Source organism: Thermobia domestica, chromosome 2, assembly GCF_964235325.1.
Source record: "Thermobia domestica chromosome 2, izTheDome1.hap1.1, whole genome shotgun sequence".
In the NCBI taxonomy this organism is placed as follows: Eukaryota; Metazoa; Arthropoda; class Insecta; order Zygentoma; family Lepismatidae; genus Thermobia; species Thermobia domestica.
Window position 1 is genome coordinate 318,433,175 of NC_137455.1, and position 21,393 is coordinate 318,454,567.

A 21,393-nucleotide genomic window follows, 5' to 3' on the forward strand; every position below is an offset into this window, starting at 1 on the left:
GATCTCTATTGTTATCAACTTTCGAGAATTCTGAAGGTATCGAAACCTCGGAATTTTCATTCATTCGATTCGATTTTACATAATTATCTGAAAACTTCTTATATTTCTGATTATTATCACTGACTTTCAACTTATTATTAGAAAGAACCATTTGGTTTTTACATTTGAATCCCATTGCTCTATTATACTCAATTTGTTCTCGAGTACTCATTATAAATCTTTCGGCTATATCTAATAGTTCTAAACGGCTATTAGGAAAATAATTTCCTAGCATCCTATTCCTTTGGTTTGGGTTCATTCCCATTAATATTATTCTAACTAATTCACATTCTTCCATGTTTAATCCTAATACATTCATTGAAATAGTTACAGATTTCACATATTCATTCATGAGTTCCGATAATTTCTGCTTTCTATAAATTCTGTCACTCACTAATGAATGAACAGTTGTAGGAGTAATAAATCTAGATACTAAGTTATTCTTAAACACATTCCAATCTAAATGATCATTCAATGCCGAAGTAACTATTCTTAAAACAACCCCATTACATTTTGGAATTAAAACTGATAGTATCATGTTAAATGAATAGCTGCTCTCCATTAGTATTTCTTCAATTTTGAACAATATTTCGAAAATTTGCAAGCTATCACTACCATTCACGTTTTCAATATTCATAAATCTATTCTCCAAATAAGTTAAAGATCTAGAATGTGTATACTTCAACATTAATTTATGTTCATAATGAGCTTCTAAATGATGATCATCTAAATTTACATGAGATTGTACTCCCCTATCAATATTTCTACCGTCTAGATTTCTCATACTTGGACCAAAGTTAGAATTGCCAGCATGCATATTATTTATTCCCACTCTAGGAGTAGAACTGAGGATATTCGAAACTCTATTATAGTAATTACCCAACTCTAAGTATCTATTTCGATATCTATTTTCATTGGAAGAATTTAAATCAGGAGGAGAAGTCCCCATCTCTCTTCTTATAGGCGGTTCATTAAATGTAACCCTATGTTCTGGTCTAGAAATATTCAAGCTAGGAGGATTAGCTATCCTACTAAAACCATAAGTCTCCGCTGAACTATTAACTGAAAAATTCAAATTATTCCTATCTGGAGTAGGAAAAAACCTAACACCCGAATTAGTATGCATCGGCGGCGTTAAACTCATACTCAAAGAACCGAAATTAGAATTTAAACTCGGATGCCCAGTTGCATCAATAGTAACAAATTCTGAGTCTGGCATGTCAATGCTGATATAATCACTTTCGCTTTGAATGTTATCCATAATACAAAGATAAACAAAGCAAAACAGCACAATATATAAACAATACTTATAAATAGTCATATACAGATACTAAACTACTACTACTACTAGGAACACAAACTAGAAATTGATACGAAAAACCTTGGAAGAGATCTGAAATTATTCATAAACAACAATAATGTTCGACCAATCAATGATCCTCAAATTCAAAGAACACAAAACGGAGTGGCGATATATTTTTACCAATATTTGGAAAAATAATCCTCAAAAATTCAAAATTTATATTCATAAACAATTTAGAATTCAATTACATTCAAATTATATAGATTAGATACAATTATCAACTCTAAGTAGAATGATAATGTTGGAGGAAAATGAGAAATTTGAAATTTAACTACACAAATTTGAAAGTCTTTCTCAATAATCATCAAATGATTTATAAATATTCATAAATTTTACCAAAAATTCAAAAATTTTATTTTAGTAGAATTAAAATGTAGGAGGAAAGAGCTATCTCTCTTTAATTGGACAAAATTCTTGCAAAATTCAATTCCAAAATAAATATACTTAACTATCATTCCATTTATCAAAGTCCTAACAATATTACAAACTTTTTTTGTAGAATGAGAATGTTCGAGGAAAGTATCAACTAACAGCTTAAAAATGTGAAAATCTACTAACAAATTTAATTCAAAGCAGTCAATACTCCAACACATTCACAATCTTATTCTTTAAATTCAATAATAAATTCAAGTGGAATGAGAACGTTGGAGGAATCTGAAAATTCAACTAAGTTTTAACCAGAATACTAATGGCAAAGATAAATTACCAAAATATTTTTAGGATATTCTACTTCAATAATATTTCCTATTCTTTTTACTTTATAACTCTTAGTGGAATGAAAATGTATAAGATATCCTAAGAATAACACAAACATAAACTTACTCTCTTAATGATCTAGATATGAGATCTTAAAATGAAGATCTTGTTCCTTACGGAAATTGTAACGCCCCCTTCCACCTAGCCTCGCCTAATCGAATCCACATTGAGAGTTTACAATTAAAAAAAACAAACAAAAATTAAACAAACTGTCAATATGAACTCAGATCACAAAGCCTGGCAGAGAGGGCTTGGGAGAGGAGAATCGAGCAGTTTCGCGTAATCAACTTGCTAGTATTAGCTGGAATTGCAGATCCAATATTTCTATTTTGGTAAAGGAAACACACTAAACGCAAACTTAATGAACATGTACAACTGTGTTTCAATTTTAAATATAACAACTTTATTGCCAATGTAAGGAGGTGTATATGAACTAAAACGTTTGAATAGCTCATATACACTCGTTTGAAATGTGCAATATACAACTATCCTAATAATAATAATCTATTGATTAATTTGATTAAATCTCAGAAATTTCAATTATAACTTTACTAGTTTATTCTTATCTTCTTTAAATTCGATTTCAATTATACTTCAAATAGTATCTACAATCAGTAATTACTAATTCTCATCAAAACTTGACTTTAATAGTTAAGAATCTCCTGACGACTTTTACGACTATTAACTACTCATTGATAAATTTCTTCAAACATGAAAAATATTTCTGAATATAAATCTAACAATAGTTTCAGTTCTAAATTAGTTAATTTATCCAAATAATAGCAGTCAAATTTATTTCTGAATCAAAATCATACTTTCAAGCTTATGACAACTTTCGAGAAAAAAAATAAATTTATATTTTTCTTACTAGAAAATAATATCTAAAATACGCTCTCCTTTTGGCATATCGTCAAACAGCTGAAAAAGAAATACTTAATTTGAACGAAATATCGGATCCGCAGGTGGTTTAAATCTTATTTTCACGATTAAGGTTAAAGTAAAAAGAATAATCGCCACAATTTCTGGGAGGAAAATAACTACTGTTGGAAGGCAAAGGTTCGCGAGTTTTAAACCCTTTGGAAACAAACTACTAACGACCTCACAATCCACACTTTAGACAAACACAATTACTATAGGTAAATATAAAAGTATTAACTCACCAAGTATCAGAAAACTCAATGGTTTACCTATTTTCTTCTTTCCTCTCGTTTGGTATTTGGCCTCTTTGACTAACTGTAGACTAGTCACGTACGCAATTCTTTGCTCTGTGCCATAAATTACGCTATCACGTTGTTACAGAGAAGAAATTCCAGGACAAATCTCTAGGATTGCCAGAATAAAAAGGTATCCAAACTAGCAATCACTACGGACTCTACTAAGAAATGTCCTACTCTACAAGAATTCTCTCTCCTTAATAAATTTCTTTTTTTTAAAAGAAAAAAAGAAATATTTCAGAGAGATTAAGAAGTAAAGAACCAGGACAAAAATGCACATTAAATTCACTCACTAACTAGAACTGAAAGAGCGAATCGAGGGTTCACTTTGCATGCACACTTTCCCTCTCTGACTCTGTAACTTGAACAAGCACAAAAATAGGCTATTTCTTTGCCAACTTCTTTCACTAACACTGTGAACTTATTCCTCAAAACGTGATATTTTACTTCGATTAACTCGCAAAGACAATATAGTAGCAAAAACTTTTCCGGCACGGAACTCAGATTTGCCCACGTATATTCACTCAAAAACATGTCCTACTTAACATACAAGCAAGCAAAGAACACGCAACCACAAAACAACTCCATCCTCTCTGAGCTAACGTAAGGAACAAGATAACGGGTCCCTGAGTCACCGAGCCAGGTAGAGTTGACGGGACAAGCCACGCCCACCGAACAAACACGCGCAAAACCTTTTTTCCCTCAAGTTGTCATAGCATATAGTTTCTCAGTCAATTCCTCCTTACGTTATTCCTATCAAACTTTTTTATATACTTTTTTTTTCTCGTATTTTTCTAAAATGAAGACTTTTTACAAAGAGAAAAAGATCGTTTTTAAATACTGAAATTGGTTAACAATATGAGCCTTAATAGACAATATATCGCTCAATGTACAATCTTCCTTCATGTAACCATCCATTCTTCTTCCCAGATCCAAAAGGATGGTGCGTTACAGGGTGCACCAATGTACCTATGTCTTATGATAGGGAATGAACACCTATACATGACCATATAACCATATAAGGTAATAGGACCTCATCCAAGGAGATAAAATTAGGTTAAAAACCAAACACGTGGTTGTACTAAAATTTGGCAATTTTGTACCCCTAAAAGGGAACGAGGTGAACCACCCAAATTTATAGTGATCCATATTAGCGTCCTATACTATAATACCAAATGTTTAAATTGGGTAATTTCTAAAAATGAAGGGGTGGGCCAAGGTACCCCTCCCGGGGTGCATTAATATACCCATGTCTTATGAAAGGTAATGGACCCCTGTATACGCCCATATAACCATATAGGGTAATAACACCTCATCAAAGGGATAAGTTAGGTCGAAACAAAACACGTGGTATAACGTATTGCTTACGTTTATATTTTGGCAATTGTGTACCCCTAGAAGGGAACGAGGTGGACCACCCAAATTTATAGTGATCCATATTAGCGTCCTATACTATAATACCAAATGTTTAAATTGGGCAATTTCTAAAAATGAAGGGGTGGGCCAAGGTACCCCTCCCAAATTTTTAAAGGGGTGCATTAATATTCCCATGTCTTATGAAAGGTAATGGACTCCTGTATACGCCCATATAACCATATAGGGTAATAACACCTCATCAAAGGGATAACTTAGGTCGAAACCAAACACGTGGTACAACGTATTGCTTACGTTTATATTTTGGCAATAGTGTACCCCTAAAAGGGAACGATGTGGACCACCCAAATTTATCATGATACATATTAGGGTCCGGTACTATAATACCAAATGTTTAAATTGGGCAATTTCCAAAATTTAAGGGGTGGGCCAACGTACCCCTCCCAAATTTTTCAAGGGGTGCATTAATATACCCATATGTTATAAAAGGTAATGGACCCCTGTATACGCCCATATAACTATATAGGGTAATAATACCTCATCAAAGGGGATAAATTAGGTCAAAAACCCCCGAAATTTAAATATTTGGCAATTTTTTACCCATAAAAGGGAACGACATAGACACCCAATACTGATAGATGTACATACTATGGTCCTATACTATAATACCCAATGTTTAAATTGGGCAATTTCCAAAACTTAAGGGGTGGGCCAAGGTACCCCTCCCAAATTTTTCAAGGGGTGCATTAATATACCCATATGTTATGAAAGCTAATGGACCTCTGTATACGTCCATATAACTATATAGGGTAATAATACATCATCCAAGGGGATAAATTAGGTCAAAAACCCCCGAAATTTGAATTTTTGGCAATTTTTTACCCATGAAAGGGAACGACATAGACCCCAATACTAATAGAGGTACATACTGTGGTCCTAGGCTACCATACCAAATTTTTAGATTTGGCAATTTCCAAAATTTAAGGGGGGTGGTCCTATGTACCCCTGCCAAAATTTAGGGGGTGGGCCAAGGTACCCCTGCCAAAATTTAGAGAGGGTGGTCCTAGGTACCCCTAGGTCATTGACCCCTGGCCAAGGTCATTGACCTTTGACCTATGACGTCACAAAAATTTTTGCTGACTCAGTTGCATATACGCGGACCCCTACTACTACGTTTGTACTCTGAAATAACAAAAATGTAAGAAGAGATTTGATTCCTTGATCACGAACCTCTGAAAATTCTGTCTGAAAAATTGTGTAATCAGATTATTTAATAACAAATTCGAAAACCAAATAAATAGAAATAATAATATTAATCATAGTAATGAATAAGGAGTCTTGCTTTGTAGATGTTATACTGAAACTGGGGATAATTGAACAACTTAATTTTTAACTCTTAGAAAACGAAAGACAATAAATACTACAAGCATATGCTACGACATTTAAAGCAATATTTGCTTTTGCAGCTTCCCGAAACATGTTCGTTGCCACTAGATGCAATTTCCACTTTCTTGGAACACATCAAAAGACAACAATACTTAGAATCACTCTACACTCCAGCTATACAAAATAATCCTAAAACCTAGAATTATGTTGAATTCACTAAATTTAATTGTATATACAGTTGCACCCCTAAACACACACCACTTCACTCGTATATTACATTATAAAACAATGGAAAAGGTAGTTGTTGTTTCTTATTACGCTCTTTTTAATCAATATTTCTTACTTTAGAAAGAAGATAAGACATTTTTGGAATTGTCAATTTTTGTGCAATTAAAGAATAACTTGTGAAATACTTTTTTTTTTGCGAAATGTTCTCTCAATTAGTTTCAAAGCGGCTGACTAACATATCGAGCCCTTGTAAGAAGGGGGTATAGAAGCCCCCCCTGCTAAATCCATTATTGAATTTTGTCTGGGAACAAAGAAAAAGTGACGCCCTCCTGTTTTCAGAATTGTTGAACAACTTATTTTGTTTAATGGTTGATTTCACTCATTTGTATTAAGTAGGGACCTCTAAACAAGAAAATTGTTAAACAATTCTGAAACATAAGGACATCACTTCTTCGTTTCCTGACAAAACTGAAAATGGATTTAGCAGGTTTGGCTTCTATACCTCTGGATTGAAAATATGCTCGAATTGTGCTCCAATAGGTTAATTTTGGGGTTGTTTTCCGTCGCACTTAAAACGCAACTCTGGCGTGGGAGACCCGGGTTCGATTCCCGGCGGGAGCTCATGTGGTTCAGATTCCACGTTAATCAGTAGGTCCACGTCTCATATAGCCTCGCTGATGAAAGGGACGCTAAACTAAAATCAACTCAACTCAATTAAAACGCAATTCCTGAACCTTTCTTAACTTCACGGGAAAACAACCAACACGTACTCACGCAACGGCAAATGTTACATAGCACCATTTTTCTTATGAAACAGTAATACATACATAAACTTTATATTTCCAAATGAAACTACGGTATATACACTAATGGGTTGCTTCAAAAAAGTGGGGGGCGACTGCCCCCCTTTGCCCCCCCTAATCGCCGCCCATGGTTACGTTGAATATAATCTGTGATGGATAGTCGACATGACGTTTAACACGGATGGGTTCCGTTTTAATAATCATGTGAAGAAGATATGAATAGGCAATTTTAAACTTTAAGCCTGAGTGCCGTATATTGAACAAAATAAATTGCTAGGCATCATTGGTTCTGCAATTACTTTAACTCCAGGCACCGGAAATTTCAGAGATTGCCCTGGTAAAACACGTATTTATCTGCAACTTTGATTAAATACATTCACAGCAACCTTTCAGATATAAATACATTTAAAATGTAATTATAATTCAACAATTATCTATCTCATCAATAAATAAATAAATGATCATGCAACACAGGTACATCGTTAATTTTCCATAATATAAATTGCGTTAAGAAGATGTTCTATTTATAGCTGGCTTATTATTTATTTATTTATTTGTAGTTTGTGTGTAGGAGAATGTTGTGACAGCGAAAATGTTATGCATAAAGAAAGAAAAAAGACATTCTGGCTGCTTCGTACACCTCTATACCTACTTGCTGCTCCTCGCTGGTGACGTCACGCAAAACGAGGAGCGAAGCGTCTGTGCGTATAGCGCAACCTTTCCTTCTAGTAACCTTGGTTTTCAAGAGGAGAAGAGATGAATTTGTATACATTAGTAATTTGATGTTTCTGGATATTGTTCCAAATTTTCAATTCCTTCGTCAAAAAGACCAGAAACGGAAGACTTACTAAAGATTTCCACTTCGGTTTCTATAAGATAGATGCTAGATTTCCACCAAAAATAATTTACGACTACCACATTTTCCCACTAGCAACCATACATTGTGACCGTCTGCCCGGCCACAAAACTATGTTTTCGGACGAACAGTGTATTTCTTTTTAACTTTTATTCATGCAACGAAATTATTATTTTACTCATAGAAAAGAAAAGCTATTTCTCTTTTGGTGAGAACTTCAATTCTTTCTTTGTCTGCAGTGTTCTTCGGCCGTTCTTATCGTTTCTTACGATAGAACAAAGAACTTGTTGTTTTTCAATGCAACGCTTATCGCCTGGACAGAGTGCTTCGTCGCAGCAAACTTATATTTTCTTTCCCTAAAATAGTTTCCAACTTATAGTCTTCGTCACCATGACTGTTCCGCATATACGTTTTTCATAACATTTATTAAGATTGGGAATATTTTTGAACACGAAGTTGATATTGTGTGTGAATGATATTGTGTTTGTCGTGTTCTCACGCACTCATAATACGTCATTCTTCCTACCGTGAGAACAGCATTCATGTCCTGCAGGAGTCGTAGGTGAAATGACTCATACACACAATTGCCATCGTTTGCTCCTTTCCACTGAACTGTTTTACGTATAACAGTAGTGCATAAAAATCCAATAACCCTGGAAAGAATTTATTAGTTTAGACTGCCACACTTTTTTAAACTATTATTTCCAAGCTCCGCTCCGCTTGCCAGTGTTCTCTATTATAACATCGACCTATTGGCATTGTGTATGAATGCAGAAAACTTTAACATTTCTTTATTATTTGGAATAATGCATTGTCAACCCTAAGTCTAGCGAACGGGTTGTTCCCAAGCGTCAGTAGAAGCGGGGAGTTAGCAAAAGGAGTTCGTCGTAAGAGGAGTTAGCAAGAAGTCATAGTATGAAGAACATTGTGTTGCTACATTAATATATAGGATGTGAAGCTAAAAAACGAACGAATACCTTCTGAACATGTAGCGTCCTTTTGGAGTCAAGATACGTCATTGATCAGTGTTTTTCCAGTATTTCCCCATTCTCCTTGTCATTATTACGCAGTGAAAGTCTCGTCTCAGTGCGAATAGTAAATTTATAGTGCAAGTGATATTTAAACAAGGGCTATGTTTCTAGTGTTCGTATATAGTGTGCGCATATCTACATTTACCATGCAGTGTTAAAAGTTTTATTCTTCATTTCGTTTATTCGATTGCCTCAGTGCAATTTCTTCTGTTTGAGCAATTAGGTCTGTAAAGTGAAAATTTTGTGTGTTGTTAATATATATATATATATATATATATATATATATATATATATATATATATATATATTTCTTATTCCGCTCCGTACCCACATACAGATGGTGATCAGAAAAATGGAAACGCCTGAACGAAATTGCAACTTAGCAGATTAATATGGTGTCGGGCCACCTTTCGCTTTCAGAACAGCCTTGGTGCGACGTAGGATCGAGACGTAGAGGTCGTGAATGGTAGCAAGTGGAAGTTTACACCATTCCTCGTGCAAAGCATCTGCCAGTTCTGTGAGAGAGGATGGAGGTGGAAATCGTCGCCGGAGTCGTGTTTCCAAGACGGACCACAGATGTTCAATTATGTTGAGATCTGGGGATTGAGCGAGCCAGGGGAGGTGTTGAACTTCATCCCAATGTTCCTCAAACCACGCTGCAACAACGCCAGCTGTGTGAATGGATGCATTATCATCCTGGAAGATGGCGTCATTGTCCGGGAACAACATCCGGACCATAGGATACAAGTGGTCTCCTAAAATTGCGACATAATCGTTGGAGTGATTCGTCCGCTAAGTGTGACCACAGGACCCAAAGAAAGCCATGATATTGCGGCCCACAGCATCACCAAGCCGCCGCCATGTTTCACAGTTGGGCGGAGACACTGCAGATCATAAGTTTCTTTGGGCGTTCTCCACACATAAACACGGCCCGTGGTTGGGAATAGAGTGAAGGATGACACATCCGACCATACCACACGTTTCCAGTCCCCAACGGTCCAAGTTGCATGGTCGCGGCACCATTTGCGGCGTGCGAAAGCGTTATGGTCCCTGATGAGCGGTTTGGCCCGTGCAACACGACCCCGGAAGTTCATGTCATGTAATTCGCTTCGGACTGTGATTGTCGAAACAGGGTGGTGGAGGTGCTGATTGAGTTCCTCCGTCACTTGCTCCGCAGTGGCACGACGGTTCTGCGTGACAATGCGCTTTAATGCCCGGCGTGACCTGTCACTCATGATTTTTTTCCGCCTACTGTTCCGCTTCCCCGATGTTTTTTTCCCGTGTGTTGTGTAGGCCGTCATCACCTTCGACACTGTCCCATGCGACACACCTAACACAGTAGCCACTGCCGTCACACTCACTCCACATAACCGCGCACCAACAATTTGCCCTCTTTGAAAATCTGAGAGGTCTCCCATTTTACACTACCTCCGTCTGCTGCAGCCACTGGACACTGCTGTTTCACTGTGCCTGACGTAGTATGGAGACCGACCTAACACACCACCACCAGCGGTCCGGCGCTGCGGGCGCCACGACACCACTACTAATCCATACATCTGACGTGTTGCCAACTACAGGTGTTTCCATTTTTCTGATCACCATCTGTATATTCAAATTCAATAAATAGGAATTTACCTAAGTAAATATTATCGTCTTCATTCATGTGTGTGTGAATTCCTGCGAGCAGACGGCTTGCCAGTTGTGTATATGTATGGATAAGTAAGTAAGTATGTAAAAGTATGTATGGATAAGTATGTAAAAGTAAGTATAATACAACCTGAGTCTCAAAAGCACCGACGTGGCTCATGTCAAATTATTTGTCATATCTCAATATTATCAATCAGCGCCTGAACAGAGTATGAGCCTGAACCAGAATTGTTATCAGCTGTTTTCGTAGGGAGCCAGCACCCAAGGGAAACGGTAGGTAGCAACATCAAAGTTTCCCACTAAACAAGCATTTAAAAACATATCTGATCGAAATACAACTTAATTGGCAAGACTGTGTGATAAACAAAGAGCATTTTAGTAAAGTTAATGTTCTCTTTCCTTTCTCAATATTATTCTGATTGGATGTGTGGGCTTCCTAGAATTTGAGTTTGCCGTTTATACATAATTTCAACAATAGCTTTATAAATGCCAACGATGAAATAACACTCTAAGTCCAATGAAACCACAATTTGTTCTGGTTTTAAAAGGAGCACGCAGAAAAACATTTGGGTACTATTGTGCAAAGAAACAACAGGAAAAACTTGAAATTGTACTTTATTGATGGTAGCAGATTTTTCTGTTGTGACTTTCCAGTAACATAACTTTAACCTTCACTTCTAATGCAATTGACTAATTCATTTTTTCTTTACAGTAATACGATATATTTTGGGCGAAAAAATAGTTTACACTTTTTTACAGCAAAACAAGTTGCTGTAAATAATCGGGTGACAATTTTTTTATTTGTAAGAATATCAGTGATGTGAGTTTAATTTACTCTGAACAAAAATATTAATTTGGAAACTGATTTAATTTTTAGTATGAATACATTTTGCAATTATGTCAATAATTAAAGCTTCATAAGGTATTACAAATATATTGCAAGCAAAATTATATTAGCTGTAAGATTTGAGAAAGACATAATAAAATATGTGGTTCGGTACTGTTAATTCGAATTTTCATTTCAATCACAATCTTTATTAGAGTCAAGTGGTTGATTTAATTAGCGACAGCATTATTAAGCCAGTTAGCTACTGTATCATAGTTATCCTCAAGCCATTGTAGGCGACTTTCTACCTGCCTTATGTCGGAAGCCAAAGTGTTTCCAAAGATATCCTGGTTATCAGAAATCAACTGTTGAACCTATGGAAAGAATGAAAAGTCGAACGTAAGAAAATCGATTAAACTATCTCAACAAGTGTTAATCAATATATCAAAATCAGTGACAATATTTCCACATACATAAATGAAGAATAATATTGAAATACCTATCAGTACCCAAGTACCGAAGTTCTTCAAGGTATGGAACATATTTGAAATATGGGCGAACATTTTTGCTGGGGATTGGAGAGTAAAACTGTGCGTTGAGGTAGAAGTTGCTAAGCAGTGATAAATAAAGTTCTAATAGTAATATATGTAATTAGGGACAGAAACTGTTTTACTTTAGTCTTTTTCTCTACGCATTGATATATAGAACAGTGAATTTCGACCAGTTACTGATACTGATATGTCCTGTAGTCACAGGGTATGATGCTCCGCGAAATTTTATTACGTAGGGTAAATAATATGTCATTCATAAGGTCACTTTGCAATTAACACACATTTTATTCTTAGCATGAAGAGTTTAATAATGAGTTAAATTTAATACTGATTCAGACCAATGTCTGTCAAGGTAGCAACAATGCTGAGTTCTACTTGCAAATATTCAGCAACTGTATAAAAATTTATATCTATGGTCTTACACTGTTATAATTTATATTGCCATTAGTAAGACAATATAATAAATGTGGTGCGATGTAATGAGAGTTACCTAAAGTGTAATGACAATCAAAAATGATTACAGATCCAGAGGTTGGTTTAAAAGAGAACATAACATTACTCGAAGATTAATTAGATTCTGTTTAATGTAAGTTGCTTAAGGAACATAGTTCAGAAGAAACAACTTTTAAGACATAAGTTTTAAGAACCGGAAGTAGAAAGTACAGTTATCTTACAAGAAGTTTCAGAAAGGAAAAAATGTGGATGTTATATACCGGAGAATCCAAACCACTATAATGTTTATTTATTGGAGAAACCAAAGAAAATTTCAGTAGCAGTCGATACGGTTTTACTAAAGTAACACATACAGTATTACTTGATGCAAATTATTTTAGAAAAACACTATAAGGCAATTGAATGATGATGGAATAATTAGTAGAATGATAATGTGGGAGAAAAGGAGGCGCACCAAGAAAACCCAAGGGCAAGATGTGGTAAACTACAAACTCACCTGTTTAGAAATCACACATAACAGAGGTAAGCTACCTACAACTGAGTCACAGTGCCCTCGTCACTTTTGTGAATTTAAATTAAAGGGGTTTGGTGTATTGGATTTTTTCAATGATGATTTTGCTGTAAGTATTCACTTTCCAAAGTGAAATTACTGACGAATGAAATGAGTAGCAGCATGATACTACCACAATTCAAGTTTAATGAACATTGAATATGAGATATAACGAATTACTAACTTTTATTATCTAATAAATGATTTCGTCATACCAACATGTAGAAAAAATATTTTATGTTATTGTTGCTATTGGGAAGTGAGTAAGAGTGGCTGTGAGTGTAAATTGTTACTTTTGTTTACAATATCGATATTTGCTTGGGATTACAAAATCGATGAGTATATTATTATGATTAGTATTATGGAACATTGGGAAAAGGCAGGTACCTTACCGAGGTCCGTAGCTGGAGGATAGCCAGAATACTCATTCAATAATATAAGTTAAACTCAAAACTTCCCCCAAAGATATATCGTCCCCCTATTCTAATATTGTCTCTTGGGGTCACCCTCTCTTTCATACTGTCGCCAGAAAGTGTTTATTTGGCTCTGGTTGTATAAAAGGATGGAACAAACTGTCTGAATTAAAGAAAAAATAATGAGTCACTGTTAGAATTATTGAGAAAGAAAAGAACCATATTGGATGTGAAATAAGAAAAGGAAGAAAATCTACTTCTGACATCGTCCAATCGGTTAAATATAAATTTATAGTAGAATAAAAAAGAGAATAAGAAAAGACTACAATTAAAGAACTATCTTAAAATAAATATTTGCTACGTCAATACGAAAAAAGCTTACGGCGGAACTTACTACTTGATATTTTATGCAAAAGATGATGATTGCTTATAATGGTGAGAAATGAAAATACACTATTAAATTGAAAATGAAATAAAAAGAATAATTTCAGTTTAACGGTCCACGATTAGGCCTTTGAGACTAAGGGAAATCAATGAGTAAGGCCAAGGAATGATAACGGAAAAATCGGTGGAATGAAACGTGAAAGGAGACGGGAGTACTTCGAGAAAACCCACGGTCATGATGTTGTCCACCACAAACGTATTAGCCGGGAATCGAAACGGGGACACCACGTACCAGAGATAAGCGCTCAATTACTGAACCACTGTATCTCACACTGTCAAATTGAGTTACCTTTTAAAAAGTATTGTCATAAGGTGTCTCACAGAAATTATTGAATGTGAAGAGTATTGCGAATTGCTGACATTTTCTCATTATCACGTATATGTTGGATGATTGATTACAGTTTATCATCATTTTTAGCAATGAGGCTATTTGAGACAGAAAATACCGTTTAAAATGAAATCCTAAGGAACCACTACTTGGCGTTGTGTCAGACACAACCACTTTCTTCGGTAGTCCAATGATGGATCACACACACAAACACACAGGTAGCACTCACGTTAGCCACTAGCTATACAATACAGCTACATATAGAAACAAATTATAGGAGAGGGAACTGTAACAAATTAATACACGATATTCTACTAATTAAATGCAATGGGTAATATAAAACGTATGACTTCAATGAAGTTTGTAGGTGTCTGCCGTTAATTTTTGGATAGTTTAATAAAATTAACGAAGTACAGTAGAAAGTTAAAACAAGCATAACAGTAGTAAAGATAATTGGGAAAGAGGAATGGAAGCTACTTTCAAGGCATTGATTAAGAATGAAATGAGTTCTAAATACATAATACATAATATGTGAGAAATATAGAAACGAATGTGAAAAATAATCTTGTTTTTGCAATGTGGTATGTACGATATACAAGTATGACAAATAATTAAAGAACTCACATCTTTAGGGAAGATTATTTCAATAGCGATATAATAAACTGAAGAAATTCAAACTCAAATTCAAATGTACTTACACTCTCCTGTGTATTAAAGCGGATGAGATCCAGTTAATTCTGTTCTGACACCTAATTCTTAAGTAAAAAGCTCTAGCAAGCACATCAAAATGAAGAAGTTAGAGATCCGTGGCGAATGAAATATTTTCGACTTACACCAAATTATATGTCAATGACTATATACAGTACTTAAAATAACTATGTAAATGGTATTCCACTTCAATTTTAAACTATTTAAAAAAGATGCACTTAGATATAAAAATTTGGATTTCTGAAATATGAAATATTATTCTTGAATAATATTTTAATTCTCCTCTTAATTAACTCTTGTTTCGTATCAACATTCGAAACAAATAAATATCTGTCTGTTGTACTTATAACATATAGTACTTAGCTGACGTACCTGATCTAAATCTTCTTGAATATTAATACTACTGAGTATACTATCAACGGCTAATATTACAGTGTAACTTCCAAGCCTGTAATAAAAAAACACAAATATTTCTAAAGTAAAAACAATGAAAGATATTACAATAATATGCATTGAGTGGACATTAGTTTGCACAATTTTTACAAATTGCTGAAAAAAAGCTACTGAAACTAATCGAATTAAATCCACCCCTAGTGCTCGCAAATTTTAAATCTGATAGTATTTTATAAATTCTGGAAAAAAGTATCACTCAAAGGAATGGGGCCCAATATATAGCACGTCTGGAAAGTTTGATTCATTCTGAAGACAATGAACTATAAACCATGGCTTTCCAATGAACAGTGCTGATGCAATAGCTATTTCACTGCGAGTCTACGATTTTTTAATGACAGGCTTAATGGCCCCAGGGGCTTACTCCGTTGTCCATGGCACTTGTTTTTTTTCATACCTTTCTTATGTTTAGCGAATGGACTAGGTTTGATTCGGATGTCAGGATGACCGTTTCATGTCCGTTCCTTGTCAGTATGTCGACAACTATTAGGGATAAATGTCTTACATATTGAAATTTAGTATTAACTTTTATCTTAAAAGAAAAGATTGCAAACTTAACATTAATTCTCTCTTGCACTAATTCAAGTTGTATTAAACGAAATGCTGATTATGTCATATCTTTAAAACACTATTTATAATTGACCACTATATTTATAAAACAAAGTATGATGAACAAATTATTCTTTTATTATTTCTACTTACGATTCTACAGCTGCGTCAATGTTCTCACTTATGAAATTGAGGGCCAACCCAGGAACATCTAGGTTATTTGCAACAGCAAGGAAGAACGTATAAAAGTAAGAATCTATTCCACCATTGGATGGATCGACAAGAGACTGCTCCAAAACACTAAAATACATTAACAAATCAGAACAAATTTAAGCACAAACTAAGAGAACAAAGAGAGCAAAGTAGAGAACTAAGGAAACAAAACATTCTAAGACCTCTATTTCTAAGAAGACTTAATATTTGGGAAAGATATGAAATATGATACTGATGGTCAATACAATATAAAATTTAGAATGTTTTGGCATTGTAATATGCTAAAATTCGCATTTTTCTTTTGAAGACTCCATTCGTTTTAATTAGCTCTTTTCTCATTGTATCTCTTTAGAAAGTAGGTAGAAACATTTAAATTTATTAATTATACAATTGAGGCATCTCCTCCAAAAATAATATTTGCAAAACTGTATATAAAAACGAAATTATGTCATTTTCAGACAGCTCTTAAAATTTAGACAGTGACGACAACTGAGAGTCAAAACGTGGTGTCAGTGATTTACCATAATGACACGTGGTCATACTTGATTTACAGTAAGCAATAAAACAATAAGTTTATGAACTTTTGAAAGAAATTTAACAAATGATATATAGCACACGTTTGAGATCTCAATATAGAAAAATCCTAAGTTGAACGTACAGAGGTCTATGGCTCAACTATATTGAACAGATAGGCAATTTTACTCTTTCAGCTCGGTAATTTATGTAAGTGAAATTTTCCCCTATTTTCTCTTAAATGAGCTGGAATTTTAATTTGATTGATTTCTTATTCAAATACATGTAAATATATTCTACGTCACACTCAAATCTTGTTTTATATACCTACTAGCCTTTGGAATTTCTTCATCCCCCTTTAGACCCCTAAAAATTAAACACATTCACTTTTGACTCCTGGAATGCTATAATCATGCCAAATTTCATCATTCTAATCATGCCGGAAGTTCCTAAACATTTTGGAGTGTAGAAGACGTCCCATATAAATAACATAGGGAAGATTTCTCAGTTCTCCACAAAACCACTCTATGGTTGGAAATTTTTATTTCTGATTTCTGATTTAACTTAGGTCATGCTAAGGAAAACGTACTAATGTGAAGGCTATCTAACTATACTTGAATAAGAAAACAGTTCAATCAGAACATTAAATTATCTGTTCATTTCAAGCTAAACAAAAACTGATTAACCGTATATATCAATGTACTAGAAAGCGACGATGACGTAGGTGATCTATACAGTCAACATCCAAATGATGTATCATGAACGTCAATGAATGTACTGCTACATACCTAACAATTGCATCCACTTGGATCAGTACTGAAATACTGGTTTAGTACTATTACGTTTAGAGAATACTTTTCCAGCCGGTGATGCCTACTGTTGGCAAGTAGATTTCCTTATAAGAGGGATGTATGCCTTAATGACACAATGTAATCGTTCTTAGTTTTCAGAACATATAGAAACCTATTCGGCTATTAGTTTCCCTCAACCCAACAAGCGTGCAGATCAGATCTTTATGAACCATATATGCATATTGAGACTATACTAACCTATTCAAAAGAGTTTCGTTTCTAGAAGCACCCAGTGCTTGAACCCAATAATCTCTATCGAATTCTTGTGCATCATTTAAGTACTGTTGATATGCAAAATTCCATTCATCAGCTCCACCTTCTTTCACTGCTGTTGCGTAAATTGTAGATCTATAATTTGGAGATATTCTGCAAAAGACAGAATATTATACTCTTTTACTTTACACTGAAAAACAAAATTATTACTAAAACCAAGAGTTTTAAAAATTAAATGTTATTTACAATAGTATAGAAATCTTCATTGAGCACTGACACATTTAAACTAACAAATTTTGAACCATCTTGATGAAATCTATAGCTAAAACATTAACTACTTGAATCATAACCCTTGACCTAATGAGATTAAGAGTAAACGAACATAAAAATCTCCTAATTTTCGTAGTGTCATCTGTATCACCTTTATTACAATATTGTGACCCCGCGTAGCGTAGTAACTAACGCTCTCGCCTTGGGTGCGAGCGGTCCCGGGTTCGATTCCAGGTGGGGCACTTGGTCGAAAAAGTGTAAAAGGCTTTTTCAAGCCAGCCGCCCTGAAAGAGGTTTTCCTCATTTACAATAGGCAAGTGCCGGAGTGGTACCTAAGTTACAGGTTCCATACCACTTCCTTCCTTACCCAATCCTTTCTTCCTTCATTTCCCCGTATAGTGTGTTCGCCGCGAGTCGTCATCCCTCAAATGTGACGTGCTAAATATCAATAGATGCCGAAAGTGAAGAAATTTAAATCCTAAATCCTTTATCCGAATATCATATCAACGTGTTTATGCTAAGACATATTCTAAGTGGAACTGAATTGCATTTTTACCTAAAACCTGAAAAATAATAAGAGAAGCTAGATTCATTATGTATCTCGTATATGCCATGTACAGTTTTAAATACTGGTCACGAATTTGTCAATTACTCGTTTTATTTGATTTATTACTTTCCGTATATATATTTATTGTGTGTATATTGTACATACCTAGGTTAAAAGGAGTACTTTTACTAGTTTTTAGGATGTAGTTGGAAACTTTGAATCTACAAACTATCTATTTCAGCTTAAACAAATAAATTTCAAGTTTCGTACTCACGGGGACTCATCTGGATTTCCTGATGCAATCCATTGCTGAACTGCTTCAAGGGACCTTTGTCTAGAATCCTCATTGCCAAGATCATTTAAAACTGGAAGCAGCAGGTATCTGGCAAGTGTTCTGTCTTTGGTTTCTGTTGGTTGCTGATCGAAACCTATATCAGCATAGATGCCGTCAAGTAACCCAAGTAAATAGGTCTGTAACAATCAGTAAATGTATTATAATTCATTAGTGTCAGAAAACCATAATCGTGAAAGAAAATTATAACTAAATATGAGTTAAATAAAACCTTTTGAAACAGTAGACAAAATTGATTTCAATCATGACTAACTAGGAAAAACGTTTAGCAGCAATTTATTGTATTAATTCTTTGCACAAAAAAAGAGAGAATACTTAACAAAATTTATACTTTGGTGAGTATTGGGTTTGGGAATAGAAGAGTAGGTTAATAATAATAAGGAAAACAGCTTCTCTCCTTTAGAGGCCCAAATATTAATGCTTGGTCCTCCAGAAAGACGAAGTTACGGCGCCGTATACATATCTTGTGAGCTAATTAAGTGAAATGATATTACTGGTGCATATTACCGCTGTTACCGGCGGCAACGGTAAAAATATGACAGTTTTCCGTTGTTTTCATATGTCTCTAAATTTCATCATCAACATGGGAGTATGTTTACATATTTTCCTTTTTTTTCTTTCTTATTTTCAAAGTTCAGACGGCCTATGACGCATTTACACTGCCAGTGCCAAATAGGAACATACTGTTGTTGATACCGTATATTTCAGAGGTAACGCGAACCCCGATAGCGGTCATTCACTCCAGAAGCACCTTTCAGCGTGCCAGCCAGAAGCATCCTACGCGCTCGTATTTGAATGTTCGGAATGGCCCTTATGTTACCGCTCGGCTGAGTGGAGCAGGAAAAAATAGGAACGTTCCCTGTCAAAATAAGGAGAATCTAGAATATCATTAGCATGTTTATTCTACTCGCTCTCCCCTCGTTATAGAGGATCGAGCTGGCAGTGTGATTCAACTATAGTGTTTCGTTTGCTTCCTAATCCAAGTATGGAAACTTGGCTGTAATTTCCGTATTCGTAAAGTTATTTAATTGTCTTTACAGTATACAGTTTCATAGTAATGATAATTAGAGAGAAGTAAAGATGTTTCCCGGCGCGCCGTCTAATTCGTATATTTATTATTATTTAGGATTTATGCTAATTGAGTTGAAAATATTTTGTTTTTAATTTAGTATAGAATACTTTCGATTCAGCAAATTTCCAGCTCTAGCCTCTGGTCTACTAGTTGAATTTGCACCTTGATGCGGTTTGGTGTGTTGTAAAAGAACTGTGCAATCGTCCTCATCATACTGTCCCAAATTGTGTTTGACAGTCTGACTAGTTTTCAATATGGAAAGCTTGTTGCTCAAACATACGATAGAGCTTCGGTTATGGTTGGTGAGTTACACTAAAATACAAATGCTAAACAAAGCAACGTTTTATTGTAAAATAAATAAACTTATAAATGTGACAGTTTCGGATATCCAACATACTCTTCTTCAGATACTATCTAAAATAATCTTATATTTTAGATAGTGTCTGGAGAATGTTATGTTAGATATCCGAAAGTGTCACATTTATAAGTTTATTTATTATATAATTAAACGTTGCTTTGCTCAGCATTTGTATTTTAGTGTAATTTATTGAATATACTGTAGCAAAGCTAATATGAATCAGTTAGTAGTTGTTGATTTAGGAAGCAGCAGCCTCTTGTTAAACAAAGATATACAGAAGTCTATTTTTTTTTCACTGTCATGCCCATAGGCTTAATTTAGTGTTAGAAAAGTCCGTTGACTGTACAAAAGGGTGTAAGTTTTTTCTAAAACTATGTCGTGACTTGCTTCTTTCTTCTCGAAGTCTTCAAAAAGAACAAATGCTTTGGACTATGTACTCACAGGCCCGTATCCAGGGGGGTTTAGGGGGCCGGGTCCCCCTAAAGTTTTGCTGTCCTCCCTAAAATGTTCACGTTAGGCTTGCAAATGAGCTATAATATGGTGATGAACTGTAATAAGGTTGAATCGGGTCCCTCTAATTTCAGCCGGACCCCCTCCATTTTTGGACTGGCTACCGGCCTGTGTAGTCAACAAAAGTATCCCAACAGCCTCAAGCACAAGGTGGAACTATAGAAGTAGGATAAATGATTTGCTGTATAGCTTCAAAGATGAGCTGTTAGGACTCATTAAATCCATGACGAAAACATCGACGAATGAGACTCTCAAACCAGAGTTCGTGAAGCAAAATTCTACCAAAGCCTTCAAAGTTTTGACTTCAATTTTTTACTTGAACTGTTTTATGTTACAGGATCAAGATAAGAAATCTGTTCAATTTCTTACAGAAGGAAATTCATTATGTAAGTTTTGCAGAAAAAAATAATAGATTACTTGAAGAATATCTAAGATCATTGAGGACGATTTCGATTATATTTAGTAAAAAAAGGAAGAACCTGAAGATCCACACTTTTCTAAAAGATCAAGGTAAATGAAGTAGGA

General features: G+C 34.8%; 1 protein-coding gene across 1 annotated transcript in view; it reads right to left on the reverse strand.

The window, feature by feature from the left end:
• Window positions 1–11,316: 11,316 nt before the first annotated feature.
• LOC145678642 (aminopeptidase N-like) overlaps window positions 11,317–21,393 on the reverse strand; it is a 53,116-nt gene continuing 43,039 nt past the window's right edge. Inside the window, exons 11-15 of the mRNA XM_081749008.1 lie at window positions 18,851–19,047; window positions 17,745–17,912; window positions 16,123–16,269; window positions 15,343–15,418; window positions 11,317–11,897 (exon numbers count right to left, since the gene is read on the reverse strand). Of these exons, the coding sequence (XP_081605134.1) occupies window positions 11,754–11,897; window positions 15,343–15,418; window positions 16,123–16,269; window positions 17,745–17,912; window positions 18,851–19,047 (732 nt within the window). The 3' untranslated portion in view covers window positions 11,317–11,753. The remainder of the gene's footprint in view (window positions 11,898–15,342; window positions 15,419–16,122; window positions 16,270–17,744; window positions 17,913–18,850; window positions 19,048–21,393) is intronic.